The sequence below is a fragment of the Mastomys coucha genome, unplaced genomic scaffold, assembly GCF_008632895.1.
Source record: "Mastomys coucha isolate ucsf_1 unplaced genomic scaffold, UCSF_Mcou_1 pScaffold23, whole genome shotgun sequence".
NCBI classification, from domain to species: Eukaryota; Metazoa; Chordata; class Mammalia; order Rodentia; family Muridae; genus Mastomys; species Mastomys coucha.
In genome coordinates, this window is record NW_022196906.1 from 41,811,104 (window position 1) to 41,825,050 (window position 13,947).

The 13,947-nt window shown below is 42.4% G+C and overlaps 1 protein-coding gene across 6 annotated transcripts in view; it reads left to right on the top strand.

Annotated features, from left to right (window-relative positions):
• The window catches only part of Cadm1 (cell adhesion molecule 1), a 325,077-nt gene that overhangs the window by 278,154 nt on the left and 32,976 nt on the right, over positions 1–13,947 (top strand). For 4 of the 6 annotated variants that reach the window (XM_031345160.1, XM_031345161.1, XM_031345163.1 and 1 more), the window contains exons 6-8: positions 3,966–4,065; positions 7,705–7,877; positions 12,647–12,730. In XM_031345160.1, the coding sequence (XP_031201020.1) occupies positions 3,966–4,065; positions 7,705–7,877; positions 12,647–12,730 (357 nt within the window). The remainder of the gene's footprint in view (positions 1–3,965; positions 4,066–7,704; positions 7,878–12,646; positions 12,731–13,947) is intronic. The other 2 variants (XM_031345165.1, XM_031345162.1) reach the window with 1 other exon arrangement.

Below are 13,947 nucleotides of genomic sequence, written 5' to 3' on the forward strand. Positions count from 1 at the left end.
ACATGAGCCCTTGATCCACAGGCTTCAAACCCCACACCCAGTGTGTTTCTGAACATGAAAATGAAGCATGGAACTAGAGATTTGCACTCAAACCCTTGTAGAGATTTTCATGCAAAGCCCTTGGGCCTGGTTACAGTAGCCATGTCAGAGAACATTTGATGTTAGCATGCCCTGATTTAGAACTTGTAGGAAAAAGAGGGAAAGTTACAGGTGCCCCTGGTATACTAGATCTCCTGCAGAGGCATCAGAACACGCACCCTGGCCTCAGCTCTCCTGCTCTTTGCCCTGTAGGAAAAATACCATCCTAGTCACAGAGGGAGGGGATCACAGACCTGATATGCTAAGGTCCGCCTTCTCAGAGGAGTCTTCATTTGCATAGGAAATTGGCATACAGGTTACAGAATCTTGAGTTTCATCTTCTAAGAAGATCACAGAACAGAGTGCAAGGTCAAACTGGCATGAAATCAATTGTAATCTGCCAGCAAGCCATTCAGACCTCTTTAAGAGTTTCCTTTTATATTTCCCCTTTATAGACAGAGGAAAAGTACATTTAAGGAAGGTCTCATCAAATCAGAATGTCTTCCTAAAATTATTTTTTTAATTGGTTGCTACTACAGTATGCCCTATGGCCTCCTGGTATTTAACCCTCTGTGCAACTTGGACTAATGAACAAATTTTGTCGGCTGTAGAGGTCTTACTAAGTGTATTGTAGAGGGTTTAAAAGAAATTACAGTGTATTATGAAAACCTCAGATCTTTCCACCTAATTGATTGGCTGTTGCTGTTGCCAGCGCTATAAGTGGAATGCTCCTTAAGTGCACAGCCAAAGTATTTTCTTATTTTTATATAGCAGTTCCATTTTATAATGACATTAAGCCATTCTAAGCGATATGTCGCTGGACAGTTATCGCACTTGAGTGGAAAGTGTCATCTGGCTTTTAGCCTTGTGCCTGACGACACCAACTGAGGCGTAACATGATCCCCCAGAAAATGTACTAGGCTTTACCTCATTACTTAAAGATAAATCTTGGCGTCTGGTTTCGTTTCAGAGAAGATTGGTAAGTTACAACATTTGATTTATGAACATAATTAAAATATAAATGATGAGCCCTTGCTCTTCTGTCAACCATCTGGATGGTTTCACATTTTGACATCCTCCTATTGTATCCAGGGTCTTTTCTGGGAGCACTTAATGCCTCTGAGGCATCACTAGAATCCCCAAGGTTCTGTCCCACCTGTTGAAGATCCTTAAGTTCCTCAGTTAAGGCATAGAAAGGAGAAGAGATTTGACTTTAAGTTTCCTATTACCTCAGGGACAGATCTTAGTGCTCAGGCCTTCTGTGTGGTTTATAGGGAATGAAGATGGCTCAGCTGCCCATGGCCAGATAGTATGCCCATAAATACAGCATGTGACGATGGAAAGGGACCTTTTCTATATAATACAAGCAATATTGATGTGCACTTTTTCTGCCAGTCATTAAGGTAACTGTGGCAGCTGTGTCCACACAACATGGTAGACGCTTCCCCAGGGCTCTGGACCATAATTAGAGAAAAAAAATCAGTTATCAAAACTGAAGGTATAGCTTTTGTGGCTTAAAATACAAATTTTAGGTATGACAAGCTCTTCACTTATTCTTCCTGATTGGTGTGTGATTGACAACTGGTACACCACATGCTTTTTTTTTTTAAATTAACAAAAACAAACTCACTGGTGCCAAAGAGGCAGGGTGGATTAGAACTTTCCCTGTCCTCTCATTACTGATGGAAACAGCATGGGAAACCCTGGGTGCATTCTCTGAAAATCCACTCTTGCAGTTTGCTTGTAAATTACACGGAGGAAAGAAACAAAAAGAAATTTTGCATGCAGACCAAAGCATAGGCCAGCAACTACAGAGCAGAAGAAAGAGCAACAAGAACACCTCAGTAGGCACAGACCAGCCAGTGCAGACCAAGAGGGCAGGAAGCCTGCTTTGGCAAGCACAGGTAGCAAGCGCAGGTCAGCTACTGTTCTCTTCTCCTTAGCCGGCTGAAGCCAGCAGTGCATGAGACAAACAATATAAACAAATAGGAAGTTGCTGCCCAGATCTGGGGCTCTAGGCTTATGTCAGAAGTCCCCTAAGCAAGAGTTCTTGGATGCTGTTTGGTTTCTGAGTGTGATAGACAGGTCTTTTGTTATCTGTGTGTCGTCACCTCACATTCGTTTCTCTTTCTCCTTTAAAAACACAGATTTCATCAAATAGCTATGTGCCAGGCAGAAGAACTTGTATCACTAAAAATAATAGTCATGCAGTACACTTCAGGGTTCTGCTTAGTCTGAGATACGATCTAAATGTGGGTGTCCGGGAGCTCTTGCTTCAGTCCAGAAACTGGTTACTAGCTCAAGGTCACCCTGTTTATTCTATGCAAACATTTCCTCTTTTCTCTGATAACATTTATCAGGATCCTCAACATTTTGCTTTGCCAGTAAGTCCAAGAAAAGGACTGTGTCATTTGCAGTGACAGTCCAGGGCTTTTGTCATCTTTATGTCCTCTGACAAGTGATACTGTTTCTCAGAGAGCAGCACTGCTTCCAGTGGGCAGTGGACACTGGTGGGTGTTCAAGGGGGCTCTCTTAAAAGGACTGTATTATCTTGGCTGACATCACAGAAGGCATGTGATGGAATCAAGACTAAAATTTCCTCTGGTGACAGCTGTCCCAAGCAAGCTGTCCCACGTGATGACTTCCCTGTGCATCAGCCATAGCTGCGTGAGGTATGAGGTTGGCAGAGCCTGGCCATATTTCTATCTTCTCTTGTATTCCATAGGAGGAATACTAATGAACCCACTACCACTTGTGAAAGGCTGAGGGGCTGTTGTTTAGGTGGTGGGAGTGTGTGGGAAAGTAAAACTATGGTAATTGTTTTGACCTCTCAGCCAACTGATGTCCTGCCCTCTCACACTTGGTACTCCTGGGTCTGTTTCCAAAAATACACATTTACAGAGCCACAGAATTAATGAGAAGCATAGGAAAATATCTGATTCCACTCAGGTTCTGTTTAGAAGTGTCTTTGTGTATCTATCCATGTTGATTCTAAGTACTTCTGCTTCCCTCTCTACTCCCTGGAGTCCTCCATCATTCATCTCTGATACCCACACGTCCCCTCGCCAGCAGTCACAGCTTTAAGCCACTGACGGAAATAAAAATAACTTGTGTCACTTTCTTGAATGCATAACTGTATTAGAAAGATATACTCCGTTTTAATTGTGGCCCGCCATTGAGAAATTCTCCTCAGAATCAGAACTTTCCCCGACTCTATTCCACGGGGCTGTCTGGTATTGTTACCTCTGAGACCTTCAACTAGCTCCATCATTCTATGGGTACCAAAGTTGTCATCATTAAAACTCTTGCTTATGCTACTGTGGTTGCATGGTTCCTCAGATAATGGGCCCTGGATGAATGTCAATTCCCTTTCCTCTATGTTGATGCCAGGATGGTTTTATTTGGGACCACCCATCTCTCCTGGATCTTTTCTTCATAAAGCTGTTTGAGTGGAATTCGGGAAACAGTTTGATAGAAAGAACATAGAAGAGACAACTTATTAATATGCAGTGTCAAAACACATTGTCACATGGTAATATGTGATATATGATAAAATGTATCAATTTTGAACACCGCAAAAATCGGCAGCTTCACCTCAGCATGAAGGCAAATGAGTTTCCCTTAGCTTGACTGAGTTTAGAGATAAACTTCAATGTAACAAAATGCATTTCACAGGAATTGTTTGATGTGCCACAGTTGGCTTATGAATCTCTTATCTACTCAAGGTTCACTCCTTAGAGTTATTAGTCAATTTAATGTGAACAAATACCAGGATTACTAACTAATTAGAAGGATATTGCTAAAGGCACGTGGATGGGGACCTGATGTGGGTCTGATCTGCCTGATGCTATCATTTGCTAAACATCATGCTTTGTGTTGTCACACAGATAAACCGCAAGTGCATATCCAGATGACTTACCCTCTACAAGGCTTAACCCGGGAAGGGGATGCGTTTGAGTTAACGTGTGAAGCCATCGGGAAGCCCCAGTAAGTTCTGAAGGCCAAGGTTGGCAGAGGGCCGTGAACAGTAAATGTCACAACATGAAGATGTGTATTCACAACTCATTGGCCTGTCACCTGTCTCCTGCTATAAAAAGGATGGGTGACTTTTCAGAAAATGAAGAATGTTCAATGACAGGGGAATAAATATCTATGATTCTTAATGGTTAGGATTAGGAGGGAATGCCCTCCTAATCTAAAATTCTAGTGAATTCTGTCTGTTTTATTGTCATTAACAGGCTGATCTGGTCAGGGCTATTTTCTCTTACATAAAATTTCAACATTCTGGGCCTGGAAAGATGGCTCAGCAGTTAAGAGTCCTTACTGCTAGTGTAGAAGATCTAAGTTTGTACCCTAGCACCCCAGTCAGGTGGCTCACAGCAGGCATATCTCTCCAGCTCCAGGAGCCCAACGTCCTCTTCTGGCTCCCACAGATACCCACATATGCTTGTACACACACAAATAATAATTGTCTAAAATGTCAGTATAGCCTCAATGCAATAGAATATCTGCTAACAGCAGTGTTCTTGCTACAGCTGGAAGGCAAGGTTTTCTACTCTGATGTGCAGAAGTTAGAGCCAGATGTAAACAAAAGAATTTGCTTCCAAGAAAAGCATGGTACTCAACTGAGAGATGCAGGGATGCTCCTCTAGGAGAATGTGACTGTTCTGCCTCGGAGGAAAGGAGTGCTGACATTCTTGTGTTGCTGAGGAGTGTGATGGACAATAGTCTAACATGAGTCAGAAGAACAGTGTAGACCACCGCTAACACAGCCAACAAGCTTTGAGGCCATGCTACTGCAAATACCTCACCATCTACTTACACAAGAAGAGAGACTTTCATCTTTCTAGTAAAACAAATTGTCTTTAACTTTTTTTAAAGGGGGGGGCTGTCTGTAAATCCCAGTTTACAGACAAATGAAGTGTAGGACAGGTCAAGTTGGGATTAAGGTCACTCAGACTTTGAGTGGTACCTCACCGGAAACACAGCCGTGAGCTCCCTCTGCTGTCCCTGTGCCATGATTTCTTTTTTTTCCCCTCACAGTTCAGGTAAGCGGCATCTTCATGATTTTTATATAAAGGCCTTGGAGCATCTTAACAGAGCTTCCCTCCCAGTCCTCAGAGAGAACTCTCCTGTGACGGCTACGAAGCCAGTAGTGCACTGTGTTAGAGAGGAGCCTGTCTATGACCACTCCCTTTGCAGGCTTCCACTCTCCTTCATGGGCTGGAGCCTTCCCTCTGCTGGAGGAGGGAAAGCAATAAAGCTAACCCTTGGAGGGAGGTGGATCTGGTTTTGTTTTGCTTCCTCTCTGGTGCTGGTGGCTTATTTGATCCCAGCTTTGACAGAGCAGTCTTTTTCTCTTTTAAGCCATTCAAAAAGATTCAGATCGTTCTTTTTTGTTTGTTTGTTTTGTTTTTCTATTCAGGGTTTCTCTGTATAGCTCTGGCTGCTCTGGAACTCACTCTGTAGACCAGGCTGGCCTCAAACTCAGAAATCCACCTGCCTCCTTCCCAAGTGCTGGGATTAAAGGCGTGTGACACCACTGCCTGACCAGATCATTCTTTTTATAAACTGATTTATGCCCTAATTAGAAGCTTCCCTTGTCTCCCAAAAATCCCATGGATGGAGGGGAACCCTTCTCAGAGCCTCTGACTGTTTACAGCAACTATATTCAACCACCTAAGTCACATTTATGCTATTTGGCTTGCTAACCTATATTTTGCGTCTGTAATTTTTTTCTCCTGAAGAAGGTACTATGTTCGTTTGCCTGTGCTACAGGGACAGTAAATTACATGTTTCCTTCAGGACATTTTTGCCAGAGAAGGTATTTGTTCGTTCCTCTCAAATTGGAAAGGGCATGTGGCTGTGTGAGCAAGCAAGCACTACGCGGCAGCTATTCCTCCTTGTGTATTACCTATTTATTTTCTCAAGAAATTGTATACAATAAAAATGGTAATTTAACTTGCCATTAAATGTTGTGAATATTCTCAGTGCTCACCCCCACTGATTGTTTCAGCTGTCAAGCAGCAGGACATGAGGCCTGATTGCCAGGCAGCCCTGTTTTCCATGGCCTACAAGGAGGACATGGGCAGTACTAACTGCAATAATTCACCGAGTTCTGATGACAAACCCATATGCAATTACAAGAGAATTGTAACTTCACATCTCATTTGAATAGTAGAACGCTATTCAACAGGACTTACTTGAGTATCAGGGTGTCATTTATGCCTGGGTCTCTGCCCATGTCATTGCTCCTAGAGGTAATAGTAGGGACCAAAAGAGGACTGCTTGTGTGTTCAGGCCAGTGGCATCCTTCCTGTCAGATAAAAATCAGGACTGAGGGTATAACTTGGGGGTAAGTGCTTGCCTAGCATTCAGCAGGCCCTGGGTTCTGTTTCTCGAATCACACATGCACCACAAAAGATGAATTTTTCAGACACTCTAGGTATACCCTTGGTTTTGTAGGAGGATGAAAGAGGCACCTTGAAGAACACAGGTTTCAAGTTCAGTGAGTGAAAGGTGTTTGGTGTGTGCGCACTCTTCTCTCTAGAGCATCTTGTCAAATTTGCTTTTCCCTAATGGCTATCGTAAGATATGTGTGGTATTTTAAGTCACTAAAACTTGTTTTTGATAAGCAAGTTCCCTTGTTGGACCTAAAGAGTCTATTTTTAGATGTGTTCATTCATCATTAATCCAAGAGCCAAGTGCACTCACAGGGGGAAGGTCCAGCTATATCTGGGCCTCTGAGGAGCTAATAGAGAGAGGGCCGGTTACTGGCCAGGGGCAGATAGAGAAAGTAGACAGAGCCATTCATGTGGCATCTCAGGCAGGGAAAGTCAGGGTAAGGGGAGAGGAAGTGATTGGCTCTTTCCAGAATCAGAGTTGATTTTTCCAAACACAGATCAAAACAAAGCTCTGTTCAAGCCAGAGCTCTAATCCCAGCTGCTCTGGAAGCAGTCAGGAGACTCACTGCAATTTCAAGGTCAGCTTGGTCTCCATACCAAGTTACAGACTAGCTAGGGCAACCTTGAAGCAAATAGCAATAAAAGAAGAGTCGAGGATATAACCTGGTGGTAGAGCTGGCATGTGCCAGTACCCACCAGAGAAAGGGGTGGGCACGAGGACGGCTGTTGGGATGGTGAAGTCCATTTAAGCTCACACGTGCCTTCTGAACAAGCAAACATTTGGCGTATTAGTAACCATTGGGTTGATGCATGCACCACTAGCCAGGACCTTGCTTTTTTTTTTCCTCTCTAATTATTGAGTTGATTAACAATGGGTGAGCTCTGTCCTGCCTGAATTGATGTGAAACCGCACAGCTCGGCATGTGAGTTGGGCACCTTGGCTTATTTGCTGTCTCACTAAATATGACTTAGAAATCATAAGACTTCTGCTTATATCAAGTCTTGAAAGTTTATGAAAACCTGATTTTGTTTTTTAAGAATTATATTGTTGACACGTTTGGCAGTTGTGTAGTCTTAGTTTTACGAATTTAACATCTCTCTTGTGGGTCCAGTTCCTTGCATCACCCTGCATGGGATTCACTTGCCGCATGGGTTAAGAAACTGCATAAAGATACCTTAGTGGGAAATGACCCTCTGATCTGTCTTTCTTGCCTTCCCGCAGGCCTGTGATGGTAACTTGGGTGAGAGTCGATGATGAAATGCCTCAGCATGCCGTACTGTCTGGGCCAAACCTGTTCATCAATAACCTAAACAAAACAGATAACGGTACTTACCGCTGTGAGGCTTCCAACATAGTGGGAAAGGCTCATTCGGACTATATGCTGTATGTATACGGTACGTGAGAAGATACAGTGCTCACCCACTCACTCCTCTGAATGTAGCTGCAGCCTGGGCTTCACCCCAAAACCTTTGGTCAAGTTGAAAACAAAAAAAAAAAAAAAAATCAGTTGATATTCTTCAGGAATTTACAGAAGCCTGGCCTGAGGTGGACCCCAGTGGTCCCCACCTGGGTTGACAGTGACTGTTCTTCTCTCCCTCTGATCATGGGGGTTTCCCACAAGATCATAGTCTCTGGTCACGCTGAGTAGGAAGGCTGTCCTCAGGCAAAGGCCATGGAGATTATGTTAGAAGTAGTGTCTGAAAAATTGAACCTTACCAATTAGTGGCATTCAGCTGAGGAAATTTATCCCCAGTGGTTTTTCCTACAATGCCTGGGCTAGCCTTGCTCCTACTTTGATGAGCAGAGCGACCTTCTTTGCAACATGAAGCCATTAAATACAGAAGGCTCTGCAAGCCAGCAAACACTCCTAATAAGCATAAGGGTCTTGGCCGTTGTGGATACTACCTATACTCTCTGCTTTAGACACAAATGCCAACTTTTAAAAATATGTCATGTTTTCTTAACATCTTTCTACAGGGTTATTAAAGCATATTATCATTAATTTCATATTGGAATCAACAGATATGTATGGAACACCTATGGTGCTAGGCATTTCCCATTTCTACCTTACTGTTGATTTTATATCCTGTGAATATGCTCTATTTAGTTGAGAAGTACACTCTCTTTATAGTCTTATGCTATCAAATTAAGTCTCTTCTGTCCAATTGAACTCTCTTCATTCTACACCAAGAAATAGTCATGCACTGGCCCAACACAAATTGAGTACCCAGAGGCAAAAGCAAAATCCTAATGTTATAAATATTTGAATATGGGGACCACAAGTCTGCCTTCATATTAGCTTTGTAAACAATCCAAATTAAGTTACATGTATATGGATATAGGCATAGACACATACATTATACATATGGAATAATATTTACACTGCACTGTCTCAGAACCTGAGGATCCTCCATATGAAGGAACAAAGGAGAGAGTTATGTTTGCACAGAGAAGCATCCTTTATACCATACCTATATGGATATGAAATTATAATCCTTAGCCTATACTTGAGGATTTTTTTTCCCTTAACACAGTACTTTTCAACCTTCCTAAGGCTGAGACCCTGTTCCTCATGTTGTGGTGACCCCCAACCATAAAGTTATTTTATTGCTACTTCATATTATAAATTGTAATGATATATAGGATATCTGATATTTGACCCCAAAGAGGTCATGACCTACAGGTTGAGAACCACTGCCTTAACATAATGCAAAATTAAAAGATCCTATCAACCCCCTGTATCAGCAAATGTCTAGTCTTTGTGCGGTCTCATTAGTGATCCATACACAGCTGTGTTCCCCTGGGTAGTTAAGGAAACGCACAAATCTCCTCCACTGTGTAGATGAGAAAGAGCACAAGGCATCCAGTTTCAGCTGACAATATGCAGAACTGCCCAGTTGCACTGTCTGGCCCAGGGTGGAAAATAACATTCCTATCTGTGCTTTGTATATACTCCTTCCACTCTGAGGTTTAAGCCTCATAGGAGCACCTCTGACATTAACACCCAAGTCTATAAACACCAGTATAGCTCTTTTTACAGACTTCATCCACGTTTTCCCGGTCTTTGATGCACTCCGGAGACTAGATTATCTGGAAAAACAGTTCAGCTTACAGTACCTACTATTCCTACAGCTAAAGTGGAGAAGCATTTTTGAGGCCTTGTTGGGCAAACATATTTGCATAATTTGGAAAATTAGCTTATAACCAGCGTGTGTTGAACGTTCGCTTCATGCTGTTTCTGGCATTGACAATTTTACACGATCTCATCTGATGTCCACAACGCCACCATGATATGTGCTTATTTTCCATCCCATTTGACATATGATACAATGAAGCTTGGAAAGATCATGCAGTGTGGTCTACTTCACAATGTCCCCAGACTGCTTAAGGCCACCATACTTTGAACCCAAAGCCCACTGCAAGGTTGGTCTTTGCAATCCCCTTATTCTCACAGCTTTTCAAGAAACCACGTCTCTTTAAAATGAGATCAGCCTTTTTAGATTAGCATCCTAGAGCATTACATTATTTGAAAACCAATTATTGTAGGAGCTCACCTACTTAGGTAAGCACACCTGTTAACAAGTATATCCCTGATCTAGGATGATCCAGCCAGCCTCCTAGGGATTCTCTATCTCTTGGTCCCTGCTCCAGGTACCATTGGATTGGCAGGCTAGCGTACTAAACTGAAATCTTGCTAGTCTAGTAACAAAACAGTCTGACAATTAGGGCAGGGATGGGCAGATAGTCTTTTCAAAGCAATATACTGTGATACTGCAGCAATTTTTGAAGTACTCTGTGAACTAAAAGTTGACACACTTCGAAAGCATTTAACTCTCTGGAAGTAATTTCTCTACTTGAAGCTTCTGAATGTCTCCAACTCTAGTCCCAGTGGGGTTTTTTCTTCTAGCATCCATTATTTCAAGCACAGCTTATTTAGCTTCAGCTCTCTGTGTTTCCACCTGTTTCCTGTAATGCTGCATGTTGACTTCAGGGCCTCTGCATACTGGGTAAGCACTCTGATGAGCTACATCCCAGCCCCTTTGGCTTCTTCAATAGTGGCCTTGTGCTGCCCTTCTTACTGAAAAGGACCTCAGCTAGGATGCTTCATCCAAAAATGGAATAAGACTCATTCAAGATTTCCTGAACCAGGTGTCAAGGCCACAAATTGCCTAGTAATGATGGAGATCACTGAACACGTGCCATTTTTACATAAGGAGAGGGACTGTGCCCTCTCCCTGATGTTTATCCCCTCATTCATCTCATCTGCCTTTTGGTTCCTAATCATGTCTTCTGATCACATTCACACTCATTTTTACTGTCACACCATCCTGAGCCTTGTACCATTGCATTTAGAAATGGGTTGGGAAATAGCATTAGAGTGTAGCAGGGCCAGGCTTCCGAGTGGCAGTACTGCCTTTCAGTGGCAACACTGTCATTGGAAACCACATGATTTGCCCCCTGGAAGGGCAGGAGGCACTCTAGATGGTTGACTTGGTGAAGGAGGAGGCAGTGTCTCAGTGCCAGCTGGGGGCTCAGCGCACTTGGCTCATCTGTCTCTGAGTTGGCACCTGTCGGGGGTGGAACTATGTTCAAATAAGTTGCCTAGTCACCAAAAAAAAAAAAAAAAAAGGAACACTTCCTTACTTGTGGCTTCCATAAACCACACACCAAAGGGCAAAACTGCAATGGTGCTCAGACATTTCTTATCCTGTTCTTTCAAGAGGTAATTTAAAATTTAAATTTCATCATTTCAACTTCCTAGAATGAGATTTTACATGGAATCCTTTTTTCTTTTTTTTTTTTTTTTGGAGGCTGCAATTAAACAACAGTTTAATTTGCTTATTCCCACATCTTCAAGGAGAAGCCTGTCATAAAGCGGAACCATTTGCTGTTGGTTCTTCCTTACCAAGTTCATACAAGTATGATTGTGTGCAAGGAGCAGTTTGTGAAGAAAATGAAAACCTTTGATTATTGATCAATGATAGTCATCATTTTATGCAGACTTTGCAGCCAAGCACCAAAAGAGTCATCCATCAACTTCCAGGAAGTTGTCCCAAACCCAGTAAAGGTGCAATATATAATTAAAGTTTTGATGTATTAATTAGACAATCCGAGAGCTCACTTGAAGATAAAAGGACACCAGATGTGTCAGGAAAAAAAAGTTGACGTGCTTTAGATAAAATTTAAAATCAAAAGCCTTCAAATCGTCTTATGCTCTATTATAGCAGAATGATTGCTTAGTTCAAAGTCTCTCTGACAATTTAACATATTCAGTTTGATCATCTGGGCTTAGATTTTTTTTTTCTTTTTTTGCCCTTTCCTTATCCCCAAATAATTTTTGAGACGATGGAAGATACAGTGCATCAAGTACCAGACAGAGGCTTCTATTAGGCTCCTGGTTTTGAGGGTCAAACCTCATTTATATTTAGCTCTCTTGTTTACAAGATGGAAAATGTCCTTTCATTTTTATCACTGTGGTCCACTTAGGTCAAGCTTTTAACAAGAGCAAAGGCAACTTATTAATATTTAAAAGGTGTAAAAATTTATTGACTTTTTTAAAAAAATAACATCTCAGTAAAATCTCACTTGCCTGGAACCTGGTACTCAGTCCGTGGTGACGTTCTCTCTTCTTTGTACTTACTATGGATACAACAGTGGTTTTCCTTCCTGCTGGGATGGATTGATGGGGTATAATGAACTTAGCATTTACAGGGAGCTTGTGTGCTGTGGCACGTTCATCCTTGGCTGATACAAGCCCTTTAAGTGCAACAACTTCTTCTCTTCTTTCCTCCCATCTGTGCAGTAGAAAGGAAGGGACAGCCATTGTTCTCTCTTGGCACTGAGGTGACTTAGCCTTGCCTTTAAGGTCTGGTGGGGCTGGGGGTTATCCAGTGTTTTAGATTTTTGTTTCTCACCTTTCTGTCTCTCATTTCATTTCTGATTCACTTCATAAATAAGAAAGCTGTTCTTCTTTTCTTAGCTCTTCCAACTAAGGCTTTAGGTATACTTTCAGACCTACATCTTCCGAGAGGAAGGAACTTGGTGGTGTAAAGAGGGAAGCCATCCAACAAACATCTCAATGTCTCCATGCCTTTGTTTGTCATTACTGGTCATTGTTGTGTTCAGCATTGTGGGTTTGATTTTCCTTTTTTTTTTTATCCAGATCCCCCCACAACTATCCCTCCTCCCACAACAACCACCACCACTACCACCACCACCACCACCACCATCCTTACCATCATCACAGGTATGGTACCTTCATTGCCATTGGAAATGTCCTGAATGTATATTGTCTTTTTGGTATAATCAAAAAGAAGGCTAACTGTTCCCTGGAAGGCCTCTGAGCTTAACTGTTCCTCTACTTTGGAACTCTAGAGACACCCATTACTATGTTCTTGAATTGAGTCTTCAGGACCCAGGAAGAACTTTAACATCTGAGCTGTTAGCAGATCAGATGCTGCACAGCTTAGTGTGAGGGAATTCTTTACGAAGGGATCACTACTCTAAGCAAAAACACTAGGAAAACGGCAGCCTGGCTACTAGCTTGGCCACAGCTGGTGAAATGGTAAGTACCATGGCCCGGATCACATAATGCCCTGGTCTAAATTTCATCTTAATCCACACAAAGGAAATCTGTGTACCAGAGTTTCAGAATGTCTACGTGGGCCACATATGTGTCATCCTCCCTCTTCTGACGGTCGTCTGCTGGCATGGTGGTTGCACAGGCCTCCTGTTGCCTGAGAGATTGCAGGAATCAGACCAACTCATTTTTTTTTCTAAGCTGAGCACTTGAATGCACCACCTCTTTTTTTTTTTTTTTTTTTTTTAATATATCCTCCCTCCTCATGCCGGTGTCCCTTGGATCTCAACGGTTTGATGTTTCATGACTGGAAGCCTTGGAGTTTCTTCTGTCCTGGCGAGATATGACAGTGCCTGTCTGTACCATACCAACTCAGTGTGCCAGGCTTCCTTAGTCCAAGCCTTCCCTGACAGCCATTTCCAGGTGTCCACTGTAAAGAAGGAAAGAATAATCTCTTGCAAAAGTGGCTTTGCCCCTTAGGAATATTATCTGGCAAGTGTCTGAGGTTCCTTTGAACCATGAGTGGCCCTGGACCCCTTGATACACACTGAATATCTCACTTGGTGCTTTTCCATGTTCACATCTTTAGCACCCAGGAGCTAGCAGCCACCTCCTAGGATCATGTTAATTTTCTGAAGATGTTTTCTTTTCCATTTGCTCAAGAGTTAATGAGATGACAGAAAGTAAAGTGCTCCATGAGAGAGCCTCATCATAGATACTGGAATAGATTGTCTGATCCAGGTTTTCTTCATCTTTCAACTATTACAGTGGGACAAAGAACTCTGCCATAAGCCACCATTGAGGGGCTTCCTAAACACTGGTTACAAACACACGTGTGCCTATACTAAACATTAATCCTTCTGAAAATCCATCAATTGATGTGG